Consider the following 26,382-nt stretch of genomic DNA (forward strand, 5'->3'; position numbering starts at 1 on the left):
AGGGGGACGCAATGGCCAGTAGGATGTATGTGCATTTGTGTGGTTAGTGTTTGTGCTTGTGTTAGTTTCTTGTTAGGTCTAGTTTTTTTTCTTTTGTGTGTTGATTGGGCTTAAAACTCAACTGTCCTGAGCTGACGGTGAGGGGAATTGAGGGAGATACGACATGCTGGAAAACAGAAACTACCCCCCTTAGTACCTCCTTGCCAGGATAGATGACGCAAGTATGAGGGAAAAGCCCATCCTTAGAGCCAAACACGAAAGCCATCTTAAAATGTGAGTTATAAGCTTTAAGTGGAACCACTTTCCACAAATTTTGAAAAGAAAAGAGCGGCTGCCACGAACTACCTAAGATGAAGTGACCACGAGTAGCGAACACTGAAGGCAGTAGGAAACCCCCCCCCCCCCAAAAAAACCACCTTTAGAACCCATTTTCTTAACTCTTTATACCCAGATATACACCCCTAGCCACTGGGATTGTGTGTGCAAGGCATGAGACGATTGGAGCTTACTGGCCAAAAGGTGTACAAGAAAGCAGAATCCAGCTGGGCAAGAAAGTTTGGAAGAAAATCGACCAGGGAGTTATCCCAGGTCCAAAAAAAGAAGAAGAAGGTATAAGGGTGGCGAAGCCACAAAGAAGAAAAGGGGGAAAGAAAAAAAAAGAAAGAAAGATAGATAAAAGAAAATGGTCAGAAAAACTTCGCCACAAAAGAAAGAGAAGGAATAAGTGTGGCGAAGCCACAAGAAACTACTGACCAGTTGGAGATCATAGCCAGAAGCGCCAGCCAAGAGAAGCAACAACCAAGAGCTCAAATGCACACAGTTCCCCACCTCAATAAAACAGAAATTTTGAACCTAGAGCCTTAGGAACATCCACCCCAAAACATTACAAACCAATAGCCCCGTTACAAACCTTTAAGCCCTTCAGTAGCTACACGTGAGATCTAAGTCCGAAGCAATCGTGGTTGAGCATATTGAGAGAAATGCAGTCCTAACATTCCTGGTGAGGTATGAGTGACTGAGTGAACCTAGTGTTTGGCCGAGAGGTGTGGGCGATCCTGACAAGCGGATATACTGACTGGGAGAGAAAAGGGGGGCGGCGGAAGTTCAAGGCTGTCTAAGGCCGGATTGCACCTAATCCCGAGGGGAGGGATAGTTGAAAATATAGCCCAATTATTGTGTTAATGTGTGTAAATGTTTTAGTTTTCTTTTATGTGTTTGTCTTTGTTATGTGTTTTTCTTTGCGTCATAGTTAGAGTCTAGGGTAGGATAGAGTCGGTCAGGGGAGTAACCAGGCTAGAATTCGACTTACTTCTTTTTATTTGTTCTTCACGCTTGAGGACAAGCATGTGGTAAGTGTGAGCAGTTTGATAAGTCGTATTTTAGGCCTTGGTTACTGGTCAGTATGATGTGCATAATTGATTATATCTGCAAAACAGTTGCTCAAAGTGTGCAGGTTGAGTGTTCTAGCCAGTACGCAAAGCTTCAGATACTTCAGGTGAAAAGGGCGTCAGAACGATTACGTACTGACCAGTATACATGCAAAAATGGCTCGAGATGGAGAAGAAGTATAGCTGGGACTGATCAACCACAATTAAGGGCAAAGAAGTCATCTCGCCACAAGGTTTTACCCTAAAATCAAGGGTAAGCCTCCCTATAAAAGGAAGCCACTTGGAGAGAGAAGGGAGGACTCATTCATCATCATCCATTCTTAGGTAGAATTCTCTCGGTAGTTCAGTCCTTCAGTCCAGTCATGAGCCTCATTCCTCGCCACAACCATGATCACCTGAGTTCCAGAAGCCTCCGGAGTTCCAGACGTTCTTCATTCAGTCAGCAAGATCGTAGTTAGAAAGTTCCATCGCCCGGCGTGGCAAAACACTTTTTATTTCGCTTCGTAGTTTAAATTGCTTGTTTTCCTTTGCGCTGGATCTTGTTACTTTTGAATTTCACTGCTTAGAAGTACTTTGATTGAAGATCCGAACATGTTTTATGCTATGAAGTTGTTTTCTGTTCAGTTCACTTCGCTGATTTCTTTTCCTTCTGCCCAGTTAGTTTAGATCTAGTTTTTCTGGTTGAGTTGAGTATCGAATCGTGTGTTTCCATTTCCGTAGTTTATTTCTCCGAGTTAGTATAGCCTGTTTACTGTTTAATTGCGTAGAGTTTTGTTTCATGCAAGGTGTGGTTGTGTTTCATATATTCGTTTATGTTGACCAGTAGGCGGAGTTTCAGTTTCGGTGTTCGATCTTAGATTTGGAATTTTTTAGTGGTAGATCTGGAATCGTGAGTTAGTAATCTGTGTTTAAATGGTGTTGAATATGGTTTATTTGTTATCTGATTTTAGTTTGTGTTTGTTGAAGAAGATGATGTCCATATCAAATGTTGGGGACCACTTGTTTCTTTAAAAATGCTTTTTGCTTTTCGTCCTTCACTTTTAATTATACCCTGCAGACCTGTCAGCCTAGTCACCACAACTTGCACTACCTTCTGATATTCTGTTTAGCCCAAAATAGAAACCCAGTACTTTTCGAATATTTTCTGTTTCACCATGTCCACGTACACAGCTGCATATCAGAATCCTCTCACACCTCCTAGCCAGTAGGATACCATCTTTAAATTCCAGCCTAGATAAGTCTCAACCCAAAGCGTGGTAGCTAACCAAACCTTTCCAGAATATCACCGCAATCACTCCAACCGTCACCATCTCTGTGGGATTCGACCCCTACCTTCATTATACTACCCAGTAGAAGATGGTTGAGGAATTATTGATACCGGGTTTTAGGCTTAGCAGGGGATTGTTTCATCCTGAACAGTAGGATACATCCTTGTTTGAACGACACCTATGAAAACCTGCTCTTTCACACGTCATAAGAACTTCCCACTGCACAGTGGCGGAATTCCTCTGCGGAATTCCCGACGGAATTCCCACATTAAAAAAATTCACAAATTAACCAATTTCCGGAAGTAAATAATTTACGGAATTAAAATTTCGACGCGAATACGGAGAAAACGACCACACTTTATTTTTAAAAAAACATACTTCATTAAAAAAAATACATAATTAATTAAAAAAGTACATTATTTTTAAAATAAAAACCGGCTCGTCACTCCTCGGATCCATCGCCGCCGGTTCCCTCGCCGTCACTGCCGCCGCCGCCACTCTCGCAGTCGCTATCCGTCAGCCGTCGATCCCCAAGTCGCGGCGCATACTGTTGACAACGGGTCTAAGCTGCCGCTTGTAGTGGGGGTTGGTCGCCGAGCGCCATTCCTGCATCGCACGTAACAAGGCATCGTGTGCGGCGATGCGGGCATAGGAGGGGTTCTCCGGATCCAGCTCGTTCTGGGTGGGTGCTGCCTATTGGGCATCGGCGGAAGCGGAACTGCTGGGACTTCACCTCGTCAAACGCGCCGCTGCCCTTTCCCCAATTGGGCGACGGCGGCGGGCAGAGGATGTGGGAGTGGGGAACTCTGAATCGGCGGGGGGGAGTTCAGTGGAACCAGCACTGCTGCTGTAATCTCCGGATGCGCTGATCCTCGTCCGCTTCGGCCAGTCGGATTCCACACCCGCACTGAACTTGGGCGAAACCTGCACCGCGAGATACACATCACAATAATTGAATGCTCCGAAGGCCTTTTTGGAGTCGAGGAACTGCTGGTGAGACAGCAGCTTCACATCCTCGGTGGACATGCCGCTGGTTGCCGAGCGGAGGTTGTTTGCGTAAATGCCGGCAAATCGGCTGAGCGGCTTCTTCAACCGATCCCACTATTTTCAGCATTGCTCGGAGTTGTGGGGCTTCTCCGCCGCTGGTTTGAACTTGAGGTAGCTCTAGCTAATGCGCCACCACATCCGGTCGATGTGCTGGTTCGCCCCGACGTATGGATCCTCAACCACACTGATCCACGTCTTCGCTAGCGCGACACACTCGTCTGAGATCCAGATGGTCCGCTTGGGCCGGCTGGATCCCTCCCCCGCGCCAGCAGCGTACGTCGGAACGCCCCGTCCCCGTCCCCTGCCCCTCCCTCGCCCTGGCCTCCCCCTGCTCTTTGTCGCCGGCAGAGTCTCTCGGACCGGAGAAAGCCCCAACTCCTCGAACGAGAACGTGTCAACCCCAGCGAACTGAGTCTCGAGGGGATGACTCACCGGGTTGTCCGTCGACAGTAAGTCCATAAAGGGCCGATAGACGTTGTCCACCGGCGATTAGGGGACTGACGGCTAGACCTGCCCAAGGTTTACCGAACCGACAGTTAAAACTGAAACCGTAACCGCCGGTTACGGTTCTGAACTGAAACCGTGAGAATTTACGCGAACCGAAATCGTCAATTTTTGAACCGTGGTTCGGTTCAGGTTCAAAACTTTTCAAAATGAAACCGTGCCGGAACCGCCGGTTCCAGGCAGTTCCAAACCGGAACAGTGAAAAACCGCCGGAAAACTGTGAAAGCATGCCGGAACCGCAAAAAATCGATGGTTTGGAACCGTGAAAAACCGTAAAAAATCACCGGTTCCGAACCGAAAGTGAAATCGGTGGTTTTGGAACCGGAACCGTAACTGCAAAACACCCTCGCGGTTCGGTTCCGGTTCGACAATTTTCAAAACCGGAACCAGCGGTTCCGAACCGTAACCGTCGGTTCCGGAACCGTGGGCACCTCTACCGACGGCCTACTCCCCCCCGGAGCGCCAGGCGATCCATGCATCATGCTCGATGGCATTTGAGATTGGGGCATCATCCCCGACATCTGAGGCGTCATCCCCGGCATCTGGGGCATCATCGCTGGCATATGGGGCATCACCCCCGGCATCTGAGGCATCATCCCATACCACTGTGGGTACATGTTGTAGTACCCCCGGCATCATGCCCGATGGCATTTGAGATTGGGGCAGCATCCCCGGCATTTGGGACATCGACTGGGAAAAGTGCGTACTCCTGCCGATGGGAAAATGCGGTGCCGGTGAATCACCCGAGGCGGGAGAAGAATCGCTATCGTAGTGCTCCATTGATGATTCAAAAGAAATGTATTTAGAGATAGATACTCGTTAAAACAAGTGGTGCGGATGAAATGAAGTTCAACGAGACGTATTTATAGAAAATCAAAAAAAAAATTAAATGCAAAAATCGGAATTCCGTGCAATGGCGGACGTCAGGACGGAATTCCGCGGAAGGGCGCGGACCTGCGACGTCCTTATGCGAATTCCGTATCCGCGCGTGTGTGGCCTAATGGCGGACGTCTGCCGCCGAATTTCGCTAAATCCGTGGGAATTCCGCGTCGACGTCCGCCATTGCGGATGCTCTAAAAGAATAACATTAAAACTCCATTGACTAAAATCCAAAAATAGTGTCAATATGATTAATTGAAACAACTATAATTTGATAGTCTAGACAACTCTCGATATATGAGGCTCATATTTGGATTTATTTGAGTGTTTATCTGTACGATTCATGTTTGGCAGTTAGGCCCATCGCGACCAGCGTTGAATTAATTCATTTGCTAATTAGATGAAAATGGTGAGTTAACATCTCACTCCGATATCCAAAACTACTTTAATTGTCTTGTGTTATCACCAATCACCATGACACAATAAATAAGCTAGTAAAAATTAAAATATGTCCTTTTTACACATGTTTTTGTTGAATAATATTAATATTTGAGAAGTTGTTATCCATATTCATAATACATGAGTATGGTAGCACATTACAACAGAAGATGGGAGATGGAGGTTGATTTTAAGATGCGAACAATTACAACTTACCTACAAAGATTTTGACATGTTTTAAACTACATATTTCAGGGTTAGAAGTAAATGTGTGAATCCAACTTATGCGTGACGCCAGACAGACATGCCCTCGGTTGAAAATGTCTTCGGGCTTTAACCCGTGGTTGAAAAATGAGAGAGAATAAGAAAAAATGGTTGAAACGACGAGCCACATTATTATAAGTCATAAATAATTAAGTAGGAGTAATTAATTGTGAGAGAATTATAAATAAATAAATAAATAAAGACAACTATAGTGGACGAATTTATTTTAATAAAATAAACATGACCCACCTATGTTCAGATGCGATTATTTACTTAACAAACCTCTCAGCCCAACAAAGTCCAGCCCAGCAAGGGAGCCCAAACTTACACTATATACAGTATCACACGATTTTTGAATTGAGAATTTTACTTTGCAAAGTTAATTTTATATTCGAAAATGAAAGGTGACTTAGTTGGTAATACATTTCAAATCTTCAATTTAGATCTAAATTGAAGATTCAAATATGGTTAACAAGAAATCATTATTGATTTTATAAAGAAAATTTAATTTATAAGTATTTCAAATAAAAAGATATGCAATGTTTTTAAAGAATTATTTATCAATAAGTTACTGTAGTATTTTTACCATTTTCTAGTTTTTTACACTAACATTAAATTATTCTAGAAATGAATGAACTATGAATTTCATTTAGAAATAATTAGCGTGACATAATTTTCAATGTTGTTTAATTGTTCTCCTGAATTAAAAGGGAAATCTTTTATCAAAATGTTTTATTGATTTCTCCTAAAAAGCACTTCACCGACACGCGTTTATCCTGAGGCATAATTAGTGGGAACATAAATTTTATACTATTCCGAAATTGAATTTGTCACATTATTCATATCAACAAAGGTCTTTATTTGGTCGAGATTCACGTGTCCTTTCCGTAAAGGGTAATCCACTCAAAATTTCTCACCTTCAAATTTCAACCACATCATTATGCATTTTTCATGTTTTACTAATTTCTTCACTCCAAATTTTCGAAGCCATCTTAATTTCATTATTCAATAATCTCGGTTATAATTCAATTTTAAAATTTATCAATATATATAATTTTCCTTTATGTTTTTGTTATAATAAAATTAAATTAATTTCATGAATAAATTATATTTGAAATCTACAAGGAGAAGAAAATCAATAAAGGAAAATCTGCCTAGAAAAAAAATAAAAATGAATGAAAGAAATAAAGAAAAAGGAAAAAAACATTTAAAAATGTGGTGCATGACAGATAAGCTTGTTTTTGCCCCATCTACATGTAATAACAGCCGAACTCCTTCTCTACATGTAATTTAAAATTAAATTAATTTCCTCTATATATGCCCCTCCTCTAATTCTTAAAATATCTTTATATGTATTTTTGCCCCATCTACATGTAATAATCTTCTTATTAAATACTTGTTTAATAAGCTTGTTACTTTTAATGTGGGATAATTAGTCTCTTAAATAATCTCATGAGTTCTCTCATAGCTCAGTTAATTAGCTCGCACTTTTACGCAATTTTAATTCACTATTTCTCACTCACCGGGAATCGGATTTGAGAAAATGAATATACCACGGTCATCTACTACGTACGGAGATTGACGCTATATCATTTAATTGCACAAAATTAAATGTCTCGTTGAAATTATTATTGGTCAAAGTCCATTGACCGGGAATACGATTCCAACATTTTGAATATATGATCTTTAAGAGCAGGATTATTCGATCATCATGTATTAAGGTCTTCTCATAAACTAAAAATGAAATTTGATCATGCTATTGTTAATTTTTTTTACTAATGTATAAAGAAATTATTTTTGTCTGCTATATTTTTAGGTTTGGTTAAATTAAAGTATATTACGAGTTTCATAAATTCAAATTCGAACTCCACATATGGATCTAGCGACTAGTCACATTGCATAACTAATTTTTAGCTGCTATAGGAACTAGTAGTTAATAAAATAATTCCTCTATGAAGCAGCTTTAATTTTTTGAGTAGTTGCCTCATTTTTTGAGGTGTTCAAAAATAAGAACGGTAATAGCTGCCGGGTCCGCCGGTGGATACATTTAGTCTAATAACAGAAAAAGAAAATAATCTCCTTCCTCCGACAAAATAATATTCCAGCTATTTTGGTACGTCAACGATTTAAAGTTTTACTAGTTTCCATTTTCAGTAAATTAACCTCACACTATATTAAATCATCACAATCACAATCACATTTCATTGTAAAATCCATATATAAAATGAGATTTGTGTTCCACTAACTACTTTCTTCCATTTTTTTCCATTTTTTTTATAAAGTTAAACAATTCATTAATAAAAAACAGGACAATAAATAGCAATTGGAGGAGAATTAAATATAGTAGTAAGTTTTATAGAATATAGATGCGCATTGTGTTTCGAGGCCAGGGTAATTGCTAACCCACCGCAGTATGGGAATTTGAGGTCGTTGAAGCCTACTGCTGAGAAAAAATTCCAACACTATGGGAATATGAGGAAATTGAATAAAAATTTCTACACCAGTATTTTTTGGAGGAGGACTATTGCATTTGTCGGCAGCCACTTTTGATCTTAGAAAATTGTAACATGTCCAAATTGTGCAGTACTCCCGCCCTTCCGTTTTTCTATTTTGATCCGTCCACGAATAAGAGTTCCAATTTATTATTACTATAAATATTAAAGAAGCCCCATGTTCTATTAAAACTAATGGAGTATTATATAAAAGTGAGACTCATATTCCACTCACTTTGTTCTACCCACTTTTCTTAATAGAAGTATTTTTTAAAGCTCGTGCCGAAAAGAAATGTGACTTTTATTCCCAGACCGAGGGAGTAGGTTATTGGAATTTCCCTTTGTAGTCATTGAAATCAAGACGCGTGTAAACATACACACGACAATCCAAAGGTGTCTGGCTACTCATAAATACAGTAACTCTAACATGGATATGCCATTCTAATAATGTCAATAAATTATTTAGCCATCACATACCAAACCTATTTCTCAACTCAGCAATCAACAAAAAGCCACTATTTTCAAAATCTTATCTTCAATTTCATACTTCATCAAATATCAGATGGGAAGAAGTAACATAGCATTATACGTCGCCGTTTCGGTCGTTTTCTTCGCCATCTCCAAGATCGTCATGGCAGTCCTGTGCTACCGCCGCTGGAAACGAAGGCAAATGCTCATCCAAGACAGTTTCCGAGGTGCTTCTTCTCTTCATCGTTCATTTCCTCGCGTCGCGTGGCTCTCACTTTTTATGCCTTGTTATGTCAGGAGGGAAACTGGTGCTGTTTAGATCTCCGGGGATTAAACCGAATGTGTTTCTGAAGAAGACGATGAAGCTCAGCAACAAGGATATCATTGGAGCAGGTGGCTTTGGGACGGTTTACAAGCTCATCATCGATGACTGCGTACCTTTCGCTGTTAAGCGGCTTAACAGATTAGGCGACGCAGCAGATCAAGACCGCGGCTTTCAGAGAGAACTCACGGCCATGGGAGACATCAAGCATCGGAATGTAGTACGCCTTCATGGTTACTATACTGCTCCTCATTATCATCTTCTCATCTACGACCTCATGCCTAATGGTAGTTTGGATGCACTGCTTCACGGTAAGTATTAAAATGTCGGATCGATAAAACTACACAAATAGTGAAATGTGATCAAATAAAGGAAATTCTTTCAGGAAAGTCGATAAACAAGATGCTTCTTGATTGGTCTACGAGATACAAAATAGCAGTTGGAGCAGCGAGAGGGATAGCTTACCTCCACCACGATTGCATCCCTCACATCATACACCGGGATATCAAGTCAAGCAACATATTGCTGGATCATAACTTGGAAGCTCGCGTCTCTGATTTTGGACTAGCTACCCTGATGGAGCCAGACAAAACTCATGTTTCGACTTTGGTAGCAGGGACTTTCGGATACCTGGCTCCTGGTATGCTTTTAAGATACATGATAGGATGCTAATTTCAAACATGTGATGTGATAATGATTTTCCAATATCCTGCAGAATATTTCGATACGGGAAAAGCCACAGCAAAAGGAGATGTCTACAGCTTTGGAGTTGTATTGCTAGAGCTTCTAACAGGGAAAAAACCAACAGATGAGACATTCATTGAGGAGGGAACTAAGCTGGTCACCTGGGTAAAATTCTCAACTTTAACTAACACTGATATTTATATCTCGATGATTTTGATCTCCCTACCTATGCAAGGACATTTAGAGCTAAATAATCCTACGACAAGATATTGAGTACCAACGACAGCATCACTATTTTAGAACAATGATCTAGTACTACATTGTAGGCTCGGCTCTTATCTTACAGCAAAGTCTAGGTTTTGTGATCTTCTTTCAGACACTAAGCGTGCTTGATATCACGTTGCTGCAGGTAAAGTCAGTAGTGCAAGATAAGAGAGAAGAATATGTAATCGACAGCTGTTTGGTTGATTTTCCAGTTGAAGAAGCTAATAACGTATTTAGTATAGCAATGATGTGTCTTGAGGCAGAGCCAACCAACAGGCCTACTATGGCAGAAGTTGTGAAGATGCTAGAGCAGATAAAACCAGAAGATCTCAAATGAGAACTTGCAATTGTGCTTGAATTTTATAGTAAAATAGAAAATACATAATAATATGTTATATGCATGTCGAAACTCAAGCTCTTCGGTGGGGAAAAAATATGTTTTTAGGAATACGACTAGCCTTAGAGCTAAAAGCTTCAATTACTTGAGTGCTGCAGCCAATCCAATACAAGCTGAAGCTCTCAATGACGGGGAAACTGGATTACCTCCAAGAAACACATCGAAGAGAGCAGATGTAACATTTGATGACTCAATGGCAGCATCAACAGAAGAAGGAATTCCTTCGGGTGTTACAAAAAACTGCAAATGTACAGATTAACGTTTTTAACTGTTTAATGAATTAGCGAAGGATAGTAATACAACAATGGCAACGATAATCAACTATAGTAGTAACCTTTTATATGGAAAGGAGAGATTTTTACAAGCATAACGATATTATGGTGATATCATACTCACAAGCATTTTTGCCGTGTCCAACCAAGTCAAAAATATGGAAGTTCCTTTCTGAAGAGGACGGCCTTGAAAGATGCCTCGGAATGTTGAAAGTGCAGTTTCATCTACTGGAGTCGGTGATTTAATTCTTGGAGAAAGGGCCTCATCCAAGGCATCCCAAAACGTCTTACCATCTAGATCTCTTACTAAGATAATATGTAGTGATTTCTCGAGAGGAGCTGCACTTCATAAAATGAGTATTAGTGTTCTTCAATAATCTCTCAGTAATTAATAATTATTGTTATCATGGTGATTACCCTGATAAATTGCATCAAATAATGACGAATCCTTGTGTAACTCGGCAGACGAACGTCCTTTCCAAGCATCTAACTTACTGAAGATGGATGGGTTTGCATATAATCCTGCAGCATACACTTTCACCCCAATAATAGCAAACACTTTTTCCCTGTATCCTGATAGTATTAAAAAATGACAAAGGTTTGTAGCCTCTCAAGCATCAGGAAATAATGACCGGAAAGAAGCGATATCAGAAATCAGAAATCAAAATATATGGTACCACAACTGACCAGTTCCAAGTAATGACAGTGAGGAAGAACAACCAGGAAGGCTCAGTGAAGTTTGATATTTGACCTTGGTCTGAGGTTCTTCCAAATACTCTGAGCTGACAACTATAAGCCATTACATAAACAGGAGAACATCATTAAATTATATGTTTCAGTGTAAAACACATAGTAAAGCAATGTAGAGCACTCGAGAAGATGCTTCAATTTTTTGTGTTTAGGTCAATGTAGCATAGTAATTGCAGTGAATAAGGATCAAAGAATTCCCCAAATCATTTATTAACTATTCACATTTCAGAACATCTACAATGGGGTAAATCTAATCCAGGTTTTCCACATGGTTAATCATATCCAATTCTATCGAATTTATTACTAGATTATGGAATTTGCAATCAGGAAAGAGGTGTAATAGGAAGTAGGTCGAGTTGCCAAATAACCTCAGTCGGTGGATTGAAACAGATGCCACATACTATGTATATAGATTTAATCATGACTACTCAGAAAGCATCATCAGCAATACCTGCATTTTCTTTTCTCACTGTGTGGTTTATGTTTGTTCATTCTTCATTATCCAGAGTTTCATAGATAAATTATTATTCTAATAGCAGTCAAGTTTTTCTCTTGTCATTTATACTCCCTTTAGTTAAAGAACAGACGCGAGAGAGGTTGGCAGGAATAGTAAGAACATAATTTAGATGGAGAACGGAATATAATGAACTGAAATGAAGAATGATAACAATCCTCTTACGATGCCCTATGGTACATTAACGTCCTTGAACTAACCTCAAGATTCAAAATTGCTCTCAAACCTATAGGTACTTATTTATAGGACTCCCCAAATGCTAAGGAAATAAAGATCGACATCTTGACTTCTAATATATAAAGAAAAGACTTCTACACTTCTAATAATTAAAGATAGATTTATGGACTTATATCTATCCAACTCTTGATGCGTATCAGATGCACCAATGTCGAAACGGCTTTGTCATCAGGGCTAGGTCCTGACTGAATAAAAGCCCAAATATTCCAAGGTCGGGCATCAATCTGCTTTTAAACGATTGCAGTCAGCCAAGACAAGGTTTGCAACAGCAAATCCACTCCAGCAAGGCGCAAGAGCTGCAACCGCAGTCCTTTGAGATGAAGACCGTCACCAAATACACGCACACAGGATGGGACACCATAGCTGGAGGTGGCAGTTGAGATATGGAGGAAACCGGAAGGAAAACAATGCGTGGTTGTATTGAGGGCAGTAGAGAAGAGCGTTACAGCGGGAACGTATGGAACCATGTGTGTTGTCACAATCAGGGGCGGAGACGAAGGGTTGGACGAAATTAAGGACGCTATTGCAATTGCCAGAGAAGTGACAACTGGTGGAGGCACAGTAACAGTCATCGTTGTTTCCATGGCTTCTGGAATGGAAATCAACTCCTTGTGATCTAGAAGGCTGCCCAAAGCAGCACATTGTTGCATGAATGGGTCAACTATGATTTTTGAATAGGTCGAACTGTGATTTCTGAATAGGCAGTTGGCTTGTTCCTCCACCGCCTTCTCTAACATTTCTAGACACGCTGATACGGATAAGGGTAGAGAGAATCCAGGAGGCAAGAGAGATTATTTTAGCATCTTCTTTTAGTTGTTATATTTGTTAAGTCAGTTCCTATTTTCATGGTTTGTTTCAGTTGTTAGTCATTCCCTATTTTATTGCATTAGATCGTCTATATAAAGTGGAAGCAAGATGAATTTAACTTCATCTTTTGGGAGTTAGATCAGTTTAGGGACGGCAGTAGCCGTAGGCCTCTACGGAGGATTTATATTTCAGTTCTTGTTCTTATTTCCATTCAATAAAAGTGTCGAGTGATTCTTCCTTTTCATTTTTGTGCTATTTATAATAATCCTATATCCTTAAAATATCAAATCAAATCCTAACTAATTAAGTAAATAAAATCTAATCAAATCCTAACTAAAACTAACTAAGTATGCATATCCTGCGATATGCATCAGTGTTATCAATCTCGTATGGCAGCTTATGGCGGTTCGCCTAAAAACTGCCACAGGGATATGGCGTTATGGCGTATTAATATGGCGGTCAATAATTAAATAAATAAAATAATACTTATTATTTATACATAATTCAAAAATTGGAAAATAACAAAAATATAACATCTAAAACTCTTAAAACAATTAATAAAGCATAAAATACAGCTCTAACATCCATGTTTCTTGCATAATGCCCCATTCCTAAATGCAGTACACACGCAATGTTGTCAAATGGCGGATATGGCGGTGCTATGGCAGCGCCATGTTGCTATAGCATTTCCACCACAGAACGCCATGCCATAGCGCCATGGCGCCGCCATATCCGCTATTTGATAACATTGATATGCATATCTGGAGGAGAAGACAGAGACGTTGGCCACTATGGTCAATAAATGGAACATTCAATGCCTGAAAATGGACGAAGGTGTATCGGCGCTGGGGTCTCAACTCGAGAAGTTCAGGGCAGAAATGCGGGCTGCTCTCTTTTACGAGAATCCGAACAGCACTATTGGTTCAATCCCTAAAGATTCGTCTAACGGGCACGACCCCAACACGAAAATTCCAGGTGGCACACCACCAATCACAATCCCCACATTCGCCGGATCTGATGCGATCGCGTGGCTCGCGAGGGCTGAACAGTACTTCCTGGTGTCAAAAATTCCACTGGAAAATCACGTGAGTGTTGCCATGGAAGCCTTGGCAGACCCGGCCTTACCATGGATCCAACTCCTTATGCGACGAATTCCCACTCTATCTTGGGACCGTTTTACGCGGGAAATGATGAATCGTTTTGGTGATTCAGAAGCATGGAAACCCAAGAGTGTTGCTGTTCGCCAGGAGATACCAGCTATTACCACGTCAGCAGTCCACACTGATATCGACTCTAAAGCGATCAATAGAGTGTCCCTGCCCTTGGCAATACAACAGCCCATTCCACCTCCAGTTTTGGTGCCTCTACCATCTCCTCCCAGTCTACCTACACCAGCAACTCCACTTACACCAGCAACTCCACCTACACTAGCACCAACGACAGCACCGCTGTTGTCCTCGTGCGCTGATATTCCACAGTTTCAGCCTCCCTTCTTCCCTTTGCTGCGACATTGATACACATCAGTTACATGCCTTAGAATTAGTGGATGGCAGTTAGAGAATAAGTGGATGGCAGTTACAGAACCCATGATGAGAGAGTGGCTGTTATGCAGTCTTTATTATTAATAATTGTCTAGTTTATTAGTCTTAATTATCATTTGTTGCGTCTTAATTATTGTTCCATTATATATAGTGTCCTAAGGTTAGGAGGGGGAAGATTAAGAGTATTGTACGGCTTTGCCGAGGCTTCCTAGAAGGGAAGAGGGCCTTCTTTAGGAGTTATCTTTATAATTATTGTATTTTGCATTTCACTTCCAAAGTGTTCAATATAAATTTCCATTTGCTTCTTTTCTCTAACAAATTGGTGCGGTGAATGTGGAAAATGACTACACGAATGGAGACTCGTGTCGAGGGGTTAGAGAAAGCGATGGAGGAACACAACACTCGCCTTGGAGCCATCGAAAATCAACTCCGAGATCAGGCAGCATACCAGCGGACCGAATTCGAGCAGCTCAGGCAGCTCCTGACTGCGCGCAGCTCAGGTTCTTCCGGGAGCTCAAACTCTCATGGGGCAGCAACTGAGGGAAATAATATTCTCGCCACTCCCTTGTCCTTGCAACAATCTATGGAATTGCCCTCCTTTGAGGGCGAGGACGTGTTATCATGGATCGCTAGGGCCAACCAATATTTTCTTGTGCACAACACACCTGCGGAACGTCGTGTACAAGTGGCCCTCATTGCCTTAGCTGGTCCGGCAATGGCATGGGTTCAAGTCCTGTCACGACGATCGCCGTTGATAACATGGGATGATTTCTCTCGAAAGCTCCAAATCCGATTTGGAACGCGCGTCGCCTTGGATGAGTATGAAGCTTTACATACCACTATTCAGGTGGGTTCCCTCGACGATTACATATCATCTTTTGAAAGCCGATTGCCACAACTTCCCGACCTTACAGAGCGCCAATATTTGAGCTTCTTCTTGGGGGGTTTTAAGCCTCAAATACGGATGCAAATCAAAGATCCGAATATTGCCCACTAAACCAGTGTTGTCAAAATGTCGTTCGGGTCGCCCGGGTCGAGACCATCACCGCCCCAACATGGGTGGGTTGATCGAGATACAGGGTCGCCGTTAGGTCGAGTGGGTCGCCGTTAGATCGCCGTTGGGTCGAGTGGGTCGCCTGGGTCGCCCTAAACATATGCTATCTCTGATTTTCTCAAATCTCTCACATGTTTTCTGACTCTCTGAATCACAATTCTCTATATATATATGCATGCACCACATCAAACTTTTCAAACCTACTTTCTACACTTTAGAATTCGGCCTCTTCACTCCTAATCAAATAAACAATTCAAAGATCTTTTGTTGTCGCCCTTCATATATTCCTCTGTTTTGATATTTTCAGACAATGGTATCAATTATTTATTGTGTTATGACTTATGAATTGTTTTGATATTTTGATCATTTCTATTTCCTACTTTATCTCTATTCACATGAATTGCGTCTACATTTATATTATTTGATATATTATAAACATTAGAGTAATATATTTATTTTATTTTATATTAAAAGGCAAAACAATTAGCCTAGATTTGTGGGTCTCTCGACCCAGTCGACTCGTCGACCCACGACCCGAATTTTTACCTCATCGACCCGATGCGCCCCGCGACCCTAACAACACTGCACTAAACGGATGCCATTGAAATGGCTAAGAGGATAAACTTTCTCGAGAATCCTTCTGAGTACAACACTCAATTGATGATATCACACCAACCTCGAGATCCATCCGTTGCACGAAAGGAAAAGGAAGCGCACATGTTAGCGGTGATGGGTGCAAGGACGAATTCTTCACAAGCCGAACAAGGTACTACAACCTTTACACCACGTAACCCCCGGCCATTTAGGAGTACTCCCAACGAAGAGTTTCGAAAACACATCGCAGCGGGAACTTGTTTTAAGTGTGGGTTAAAGTTTGGTCCAACCCATCGTTGTCCGCCAAAGACTCTCTACAAGTTTTAGTTGGGGAGGAAGATGTTGAGACCGGCGAGATGTTCCACGATGCCGGGAATGAATCATCGGTGGACGCCGAGCCACATGATCCTGGAGGACCCTTTTAGCCTTGTGGACAAGGCTATTTTCACTGCTGGTGCAATTGATACACATCAGTTACATGCCTTAGAATTAGTGGATGGCAGTTACAGAATAAGTGGATGCAGAATAAGTGGATGGCAGTTACAGAGCCCATGATGAGAGAGTGGCTGTTATGCAGTCTTTATTATTAATAATTGTCTAGTTTATTAGTCTTAATTATCATTTGTTGCGTCTTAATTATTGTTCCATTATATATAGTGTCCTAAGGTTAGAAGGAGGGGAAGATTAAGAGTATTGTACGGCTTTGCCGAGGCTTCCTAGAAGGGAAGAGGGCATTCTTTAGAAGGAGTTATCTTTATAATTATTGTATTTTGCATTTCACTTCCAAAGAGTTCAATATAAATTTCATTTGCTTCTTTTCTCTAACAGACATACAGTTACTACGGCTGCTGCCAAGCAAGCCACACTCATGTATCTGTTTCTTCATGTTCATGAGCACATTCCTTGGTTCAACTTTGCACCTCCTGTCCAGAAGCATGAATGGGAGCCTCCACCGAACAAAGTAATTGGTTTCAATTTTGAGCTCAACCTTGAGGGCAAGGTTGTTTCGAGAGTGAGGCAATTGATACAGATATGCATATCGCAGGATATGCATACTTAGTTAGTTTTAGTTAGGATTCGATTAGATTTTATTTACTTAATTAGTTAGGATTTGATTTGATATTTTAGGGATATAGGATTATTATAAATAACACTTAAAATGAAAAGGAAGAATCTCTCTGACACTTTTATTGAATGGAAATAAGAACAAGAACTGAAATATAAATCCTCCGCAGAGGCATACGGCTACTGCCGTCCCTAAACTGATCTAACTCCCAAAAGATGAAGTTAAATTCATCTTGCTTCCACTTTATATAGACGATCTAATGCAATAAAATAGGGAATGACTAACAACTGAAAAAAACCATGAAAATAGGAACTAAATTAACAAATATTACAACTAAAAGATGATGCCAAAATAATCTCTCCTGCCTCATGGATTCTCTCTACCCTTATCCGTATCACAAGCATCCATGTTTTGCGTCACCACCATATCCACTTTCAACGTACCAAATTGTTAGAGAACAAAGGCGAGGGAGGCCGGCACGAATAGTAAGAACACAAAATAGATGGAACAAAAAATTAATGATAAACAATAATCTTACACGAGGTCAATTCTCTCTCGAACCCTACTATATATTACCGCCCTTGAACTAAACTCAAGATTCAACATTGCTCTCAAAGATAGACTTCTTGGCTTCTAATATTTAAAGATAGGACTTCAAATAATTAAAGATAAGACATGGACTTCCAACTTTCCAACTCTTAATGCATATCACTCCATTAAATAGTTCTAAACAACTTGCGAACAACAGAACAACATTATTCTCATGGATGATATAGAAGCATGCCTAATCTATAGAAAGCTAATAAGCTAAAACTAAAAGGACAAATGCTATCTATGACTAATTGAAAACACTATATTTTTTAAAAGAAAGTGCAAAGCAAGACCTATAAGAAGCTACAAAAGAATCCACAATCTGTACTACGATGTATGGCATGAGCCTCCATTTCGGAAACATACACAAGTGAAGATTTTCGCATGGATTACAACAATCTATAAGTAACTATAAACTTTTCAATGTTTTTCCTTTTTGTCTTTGCACTTAACTATCACTAAATGGTTCTTCACCGATTTTAAAGGTAATTTGTGATCATTATTATAGTACTCCCTCCGTTCCATAGTAGTGGAGTCATTTTGCCATTTTGGTACGTTACATAGTAGTGGAGTCATTTCCCTTTTTAGTAAGAGTCAACACATTTATTCTCACTTACTTTATTCCATCTTCATCTTTCTACCTTTTCCATTCCCTACTTTATTCTTCCTTTACTTAACTCACTTATCACAAATTTTCTTAAATCACGTGCAGAAAAGAAATGCCTTCACTACCGCGAAATGGAGGAAGTAGTATAACAATGAAAGAAGGACAATAATAGCCCAATAAATGTCACTACACAATCTACACATAAAGCAATACTAGTAATCTAATACTCCCTTCGTCATCCCTGAAAAATATGAAGTACTATTTCCTTATTAGTCATGCCATGAAAAGTATGATCTTTCTCATTTTAGAATAGTTAAACAACACATTACCCCTACACATCATTTTATTTACAACTTCTACGATTATGCTACACTACTAATGATGTGGAGCCATCTCCGGTAACACTACTTACACTACCATTTATCTCTCTCTCTCTTACTTTACCGATTATACATTAAAACCGTGCCGAACTAAATGTGCATACTTTTTAGGCATGGAGGGAGTAGAATTTGGTCAGTAGTTAATATAATAATCTCTGTTAATGGAAAAAATGCCACATCACTCTACAAACCATATCTAATTAAAATCCCAACTTGAGTGATGAACAGAACAGCAATTAGCAGCAGCATATACAACAATTAAGGAATGTGTATTCTTTTCCTAACCTGGAGAAGAGGAATAGGCAATTGGTGAAAAGCGGGGGCGGAGTGGAGCATTTTTGGTGATGCAGAAGCGAGAACGAAATGCGGAGAAGGATTGGCTGCTGCAATTGAGTGGAAGAGAGCAAAATTTGGGGTTTAGATCCGAGGGTTTGGAATTGGCACTAGAGAGAGATGAATAGGGAACAACTGCGGATACTCCTGCAACTGTGGACGCCATCTGTGTGTGGGAGTGAATGAGAGAGAAATTGTCAGAAGATTGAAATTTATTAATCCCATTTGCATTAAAACAATACATTCAACATGACACATTCATAATGTTCTGTCCTACTAGTATTACTATCAGCACACTCCTGTCAACCCTTTCACGATCTTGAGCAGGTATTAGTTTCCCGATTGTGCTGAAATCGCTGTGAAAACCCATTTTACCCTTTGGAATTCTCCAATCATCATAGACCAAGGGAATCGAACATGGCATGAATAAAAATCCCAACTTGCATTCGAAACCCTATCGCAATTAAAATTAGAGCTGAAATCACGCACCTCAAATCGAAGAGGGTGAACCTGAAGACGAGGTAGAGCACTCTGGCGGATATGGCGGCGGCGATTACGAGGAGCGCGAGTGCGGAGAGGGTGAAGCAGCAGCTCCTCCCGCTCTTTCCGCAGCGCGTGAGGGCTTCGAACTTCGTGGCATTCTCCGGCGGCGGATGGCGGAGGATCTGGGAGTGAGGAGTGATTGGGAGTGAAGAACGGTAAATTGGAAATCATTAAAAGAGAGGTAGTTTAGGCATGGGCTTTTTGGTTTCAGCCCTTCCCCATTTCAACCAAACGACGGAAATGGACTAAAAAGGAAAGTGTGACATCTATTATGGTACGGAGGGAGTATTAGTGGAGAGTAACTTCATATCATTAGTAGTAGAGAGTAACTTCATATCATTAGTAGTGTAGTGTAATGATATAAGTTGTAAACAAAATGATGTGTCGGAGAAATGTGTTGCTTAACTATTATAAAATTAGAAAGTTCATGTTTTTTATGAACAAACTTATAAGAAATAGTTCATACTTTTCAGGGATGGAGGGAGTATTAGTTTACAGAGATGGACTAATAAAACATAAGGCGGGTGAATTGGTGGCAGTGGCGGATCTACGTTAGGACAAAGGGGTATGAGTGTACCCAAAACAAAGTAGCGTTAGACCACCCGCAACGCGTCACACGGGTGGCCCGTGTTTAGTTCCGCAGTGACGGAACCGAGGCGGGACGCGTTGCAGCATCTCGTCTCGTCACCAGCCTGTCACGCAACCCGTCCCGCCGCGACGAAACGCAGAACGGCTCGCCACGCGCCGAGGCGACGTGGCGCGCTCCCAGGCCATGCGTGACGCTCACTCGCCGTCCCGCAAGTGGGCATCGTCACGCTGATGCAATAATTCCTTTTTTAAAAAATTCGGATTAAATAAAAATAAATAAATAAAAAAATGTTAAACGGTAATATTACCGTTAATAGAGCCGTTTTTCCTTTTTTTATTTTTTTTATTTTTTACTTTATAAATACTCCTATTTCATCCTCATTTCACACACAACTACACATCTATTCTTCCCAATTCATCTTCATTTCCTCTCCAATTTTCATCTAACATCTCATCACATAATGTCCGGCGACGGAAACTCTGACGGTGGCGGCTCCGGCGCGTGGGATCTCAACGCGTTCGGCGACTGGGGAGCATGTACAACACATTGGGTGGTTCCGGTTCGTCGACACCGGGTTCGTCTCCTCCGGGAGATGATTCGCCGGCGGAGTAGTTTTTTTTATTTTCTATAAATTTGTATTTTAAATTATGTCATTTTTATTTTTTTAGGATTTTAATTATGTGTTTTTTTATTTTTTGAATTTTAAGTTGTATTTTTATTTTATGTTGTAATGTTATTTTATTTTTAATGAAGTGTGTTTTTTATTAATTGAATTTGTTTGAAAAAAAATTAAAAAAAATGAAATTGAATGAATAGTAATTTAAGGGACGGTTAAGGGACGGATAAGAGACGGAGGGTTGTAGGTTCCGTCCCTTAGTTAAGGGATGTAGTAAAAATAGTGGGGCCCACGAATAGTATTTTAAGGGACGATAGAGTGATAGCGTCGTGGGACCAATGGTAGGCAGTAGCCTTGCGCATCTGCGTGATGCGGGTTTGAATCTCTTCAACACCAGTTTTTTCTCTTTCAAGTGTATATTTCATCAATGTTTTTATCCTTTTTTATTCTTTAGCCTATATTCTCTTGTTTATTACTTCTAGGACCGATCTATTCATTTATTTTCTCTTTTCAGTATCTTTACCATTCATCAATATTGTTATTCTCTTTAGCCTATTTTCTCTATTCATTATTTTCTTGTACTGTATCTATCTATTCTTTTACATTTTTTCCTATTCGATTTATCATGCATCTGGTGTATAATTATTTTGCAAATGTATTTAACTTTTTATCTTTTGTCAATTTTATTGTAAAGTATTTTAATTTTTTGAACGCATATAATTTATCTTTTTGTTTCTAATACATCCATTACTTATAATAATATTTAATTTATTCTTATAAAACATTGTTTAATTATCTTATAATGTATTTATTTTATTTTTATTATTTCTCTATATACAATGACGTTTATTATAAAAACATAATGATTAAATTGTGTTTAAAAAATAGGAAGAATTTTGGTTATAATTATTTTTCGCACCCCCAAGTCAGGAATCTTGGATCCGCCACTGGTTGGTGGAATATGAGATTCATTATCAAAAGTAGTAAAAAGTAAGTGTAACAGGTATTAGTAGACGGACCAAAAATGAAATTAGTGATAAATAATGGCAGACAAAAGAGTACGTATTTCTTTAACCTTGAAAATATTCTTAGAAAGCACAAATTTTTTAGATGGTGTGACATTACTAACTCGGCCCTAATAGAATTTTTCTGACATATGATCATGTGGTTTTGTCCGACTTTTATACTAAACGATGTGGATTTAACACCATTTTATTCAACGTGATCCCTAATTAACGAGATGATTTTATTTCTCTCTAACCATGCATCGACTTCTTCTTCTTCTATTAAATGATCTTCGAAACAAGTGATATTCATTCAAATTGATATTCAAGTAACTTTGGGCCAATTCTTTAGAGTTTCGCTGAATTTGTATTTGGTGATCGATATTGGCATCCGTTTTTATTGCGACTAAGCTTTTGGTTAACTATAGATGCGCATTTTTGCTAAATTTGAGTTTTTTTTTTTTTAAATAAAACCTTCTGTGGGGTGGGGGATTAGACGAACCTCTTTAAACTGTAAAATATTATGCAGAAAACTCCAACCAATCAAGTGGAGTTAAGGCTAACTCCTATCCGACCAGGTAGGAGTTTCTGGATAAATCGTTATTTCGGACCGGCATGCTGAAGTTAAGACCAACCTCTACACAACCAAGTAGAAGTCTCTGTAGTGATTCGGCATTCCACCCGATCGGGTGGATTTAGGCATAAGCTTGCCCGGCCGGGTGGCACTCTATGGCGCTCCTAACGTCAGTTATTTCTCCATTTTTCTCCATTTTCACATATTTTCTCAATATATACTCAACTAACCTTGTTAACTTAACCAATTGGCATGTCGTTTGTCGAAAACCAAGGTTTGACCTATTAAACTTGACACTTTGCACTATATCCTTACAAAACTACGACTATATCAACTACCATGTCTTCAAGAACACATGTAGAAAATGAAAAATGTGGCACTATATTACCTGTGTCATGGAATTGCAAAGTAAGAGCATCCACAGTGGCGAGCAATTGCTTGTCCGTCCGTGCTAGCGGCGCGGCACCGCTGTCCGCCGCTGCGCTCTTGCCGCTGGCACGGCGCTACTCGATGCATCGAGCACGTCCATGCCAGCGAACAGGCGACGTGGTGCGTTCTAATTGGCCAATGGCATATCCGTTGGAAAATCATTTTTTTTTTGTAAAAAATCGAAAATAATACCACAAAATAAAAAAATGTTTTCACAATCCCAAAAAAATGCCCATTTTTTGCCCGTTTTTCTGTATTTTTTTGATTTTTTTTTTATTTTTTCCCCCCAAAAACATCTATAAATACACACATTCGTCATCCATTTTTCACATCAAATCATCTCTCATTCATATTTTTCATACAACTTATCTACACCTTCATCTCTCACTCAAAACCTCAAATGGATTTCACCCATCTCATTGCGGAAGCGGAGCGCGAAGAACAAGAATACTGCGAACAACATCGTGCCGCTTATGAAGCATATGTCGCAGCGAATACCCCAGCCCCTCCTCCTCAACCAACTAGATCAACTCGCTGCTACATTCGTCGTGACCGGGAAGGAGCCCACGAAAGGCTCGTTGCCGTCTATTTTTCCGACCAGCCGCGGTTTCCAGAAGATTACTTTAGGCACCGTTTTCGCATGTCAAAGCGCTTGTTCATGCGTATTGTCAACACATTGTCCGCCCGTGTTGAATACTTCCAAACAGTTCCAGATGCAGCCGGTCGGCAAAGTCTCTCGGCGTTGCAAAAGTGTGCGTGTGCCATCCGACAACTCGCTACTGGGCAAATGGCTGACCTCTTCGACGAGTATTTGCATGTCGGTGAGTCTACTGGAATCCTTTGTCTTAAAAATTTTTGCGAGGCGTTCGTTCAGCTTTAGGTGATGAACTCCTTCGGGCACCCACCACCGATGATTGCCAACGGTTGCTTCGTCTTCACGAAACAGTTCATGGCTTTCCCGGTATGCTTGGCAGCATTGACTGCATGCATTGGAGGTGGAAGAATTGCCCGACTGCTTGGAGGGGGCAACACTTAAGCGGCCACAAAGGCGGCTGCCCAACACTTATCCTTGAAGCGGTCGCCGACTACCGCCTATGGATTTGGCATGCATATTTCGGTGTTGCCGGATCCAACAACGACTTCAACGTGCTCTATTCTCCACCCCTCTTCAATGATGTGTTGAATGGTGTAGCACCGACGATCGACTTCACCGTCAACGGAAATGTATACCACATGGGTTACTATCTCGCCGATGGTATCTACCCAAGGTGGTCGACTTTCGTGAAGACGCTCAACAACCCGCAAGACCCGAGATGGGTACTTTTTGCGCAGCGTCAAGAGTCCGCGCTGAAAGACGTCGAAAGAGCCTTTGGGGTCCTTCAAGCCCGATTCAACATTGTGAAGGCCCCGTCTCGGCTGTGGTACATGAAAAATATCGCCGACATCATGTACACATGTATTATCTTACACAACATGATTATAGCCGACGAAGGACCGATGGCGGCTAGCTTTTACGACGAGGATGAAGCCGGAAGCTCAAGCGCGAGGTCTCCCCTACGCCGAGGTGTGTATACGACGGTGGGTGAGAGGATTGAAACAAGGCACACAGTGCGCGATACCCGAACCCACGTTGAGCTACAAGAAGACCTAATCAAACACATGTGGGCGAAATTCGGCCACGAGTAGTGGGTTTTTTAATTTTATAAATTTAATTATGTAATTTTTAATTTTTAGGAGTTTAATTATGTAATTTTTAATTTTTAGGATTTTAATTATGTGATTTTTATTTTTTAGGATTTTAATTATGTAATTTTAAATTTTTAATGTATTTTGTAATATTATTCCGGGTATTTTTAATGCATTTTAATTTTTTGGAAATGTTTTTATTTAAATTGAATAATGGAATGGTGGGACCCTTGTGCTCTTCCTTGCGGGAGAGCACGGATGTGGGTGTTGTGCTCTTGCCTAAGAACAGGCAGAAAAAGTGGAGCTGGGCCACATCCGTGCTCGTTGGCAAGAGCACGGATGTGGATGCTCTAACCAAAATCATCAATTATCAAGCAATATCAAGTACTCGGCTAACTTACTTTACCCTAATAAAATGTGTTCCCTTCCATCCCATATAAATATGTGTACTTTCCATTTTCGTTCGTCCCATAAAAATATGTGTGTTTTCATTTATGTAAAACTATCTCAATTTATTATCTCTATACATCAAGTTATTTAATTAAAACACTAATAATAATGTGAGTCTCACTATCTACTAATATTACTTTAACTTCCATTTTCTCTCATTTCTCTTACTTTACCAATCTTATCTTAATTTATGTGTCATAACATATGCACATATCTTTATGGGATGGAGAGAGTAATTTTTTAGTCATTTTCAAATAAGAAGACAAATTATATTTCTATGGGTTAAGAAGACATAGTACTATAATTTTTTACTAGTACTCCGTACTATAATTTTAAAATAGTGACTCGAGTAATGTAGGATATAGAGAATGCATATTAATTGCTAATAAAGGAGTACATACTTTCTTTGTCCCATCTTAGTCGGGGCAGTTTTTTTTTTTTTGCTCGAAATTTAGGCAAGTATTTAGGACAATTAAAAAAATAATAGTCCTACAATTCAACTGCCATAAGACTCCGACTGTGTGAGTAACATTGTTTATTGTAATATACTTATTGATTTTTGTTAATACTTTATCGTCTCATAAAAATAAAGATATTCTATTCATAAATATATTCCATTTTTATTTATAAAAAATTCTCACATTTACAACTTATGTATGGGATCACCATTAAATATTAATAATAAGAGGGAACATCTTTTTTGATCCACGAACTTTGTTAAAGTATCATTTTAAGTCCGTGAACTTTGAAAATATCATTTGAGGCCCGTCAACTATGAGTTAATATAATTCAAAGTACTTTTTACTATTTCAAAGTTTTTATGGACAAAAATACCCTCAATACCTTGAATGACATATATTTTTAATTAATTTATCACATACTCATATTTTTTAACGAATTTTCTAAAATAATTTGGCCTTCAATATTATCACTTAATTTTGTGACATGCAAGAAATGTTCCTTATTCAACTTTTTATAATTAAAGAATTTCAAAATATTTTTAAGATATGTATACTCGTAAAACTAATGTCACAGTCAATAGATGATACTTGAATATTAATATATTATTTAAAAATAATATCAATATATCAGTATTCAAGTATCGTCTATTGACTGGGACATTAATTTTACGAGTATACATATCTTAAAAATATTTTGAAATTCTTTAATTATAAAAAGTTGAATAAGGAACATTTCTTGCATGTCACAAAATTAAGTGATAATATTGAAGGTTAAATTATATTTAGAAATTCATAAAAAATATATAGTAAAGATATTCATAAAAAAATATGAGTATATGATAAGTTTATTAAAAATATATACCCTTCAA

General features: G+C 39.6%; 2 protein-coding genes across 2 annotated transcripts; one reads left to right on the top strand and one right to left on the bottom strand.

Annotated features, from left to right (window-relative positions):
• Positions 1-8,576: 8,576 nt before the first annotated feature.
• LOC121807621 (receptor-like serine/threonine-protein kinase At1g78530) lies at positions 8,577-10,371 on the top strand. Its single transcript, XM_042207888.1, has 5 exons — positions 8,577-8,975; positions 9,046-9,381; positions 9,456-9,710; positions 9,786-9,919; positions 10,164-10,371. The coding sequence occupies exons 1-5, from the start codon at positions 8,843-8,845 to the stop codon at positions 10,353-10,355; spliced, it is 1,050 nt and encodes a 349-aa protein (XP_042063822.1). The 5' UTR covers positions 8,577-8,842; the 3' UTR covers positions 10,356-10,371.
• On the bottom strand, positions 10,308-19,912 carry LOC121807620 (fatty-acid-binding protein 3, chloroplastic-like). Its single transcript, XM_042207887.1, has 6 exons — positions 19,651-19,912; positions 19,114-19,327; positions 11,375-11,476; positions 11,105-11,260; positions 10,812-11,026; positions 10,308-10,655 (listed from the first exon to the last, which is right to left on the bottom strand). Exons 1-6 carry the CDS (start codon positions 19,873-19,875, stop codon positions 10,497-10,499), a joined length of 1,071 nt encoding a protein of 356 aa, XP_042063821.1. The 5' UTR covers positions 19,876-19,912; the 3' UTR covers positions 10,308-10,496.
• Positions 19,913-26,382: the final 6,470 nt, after the last annotated feature.

Source organism: Salvia splendens, chromosome 6 (genome assembly GCF_004379255.2).
Source record: "Salvia splendens isolate huo1 chromosome 6, SspV2, whole genome shotgun sequence".
NCBI lineage: Eukaryota > Viridiplantae > Streptophyta > Magnoliopsida > Lamiales > Lamiaceae > Salvia > Salvia splendens.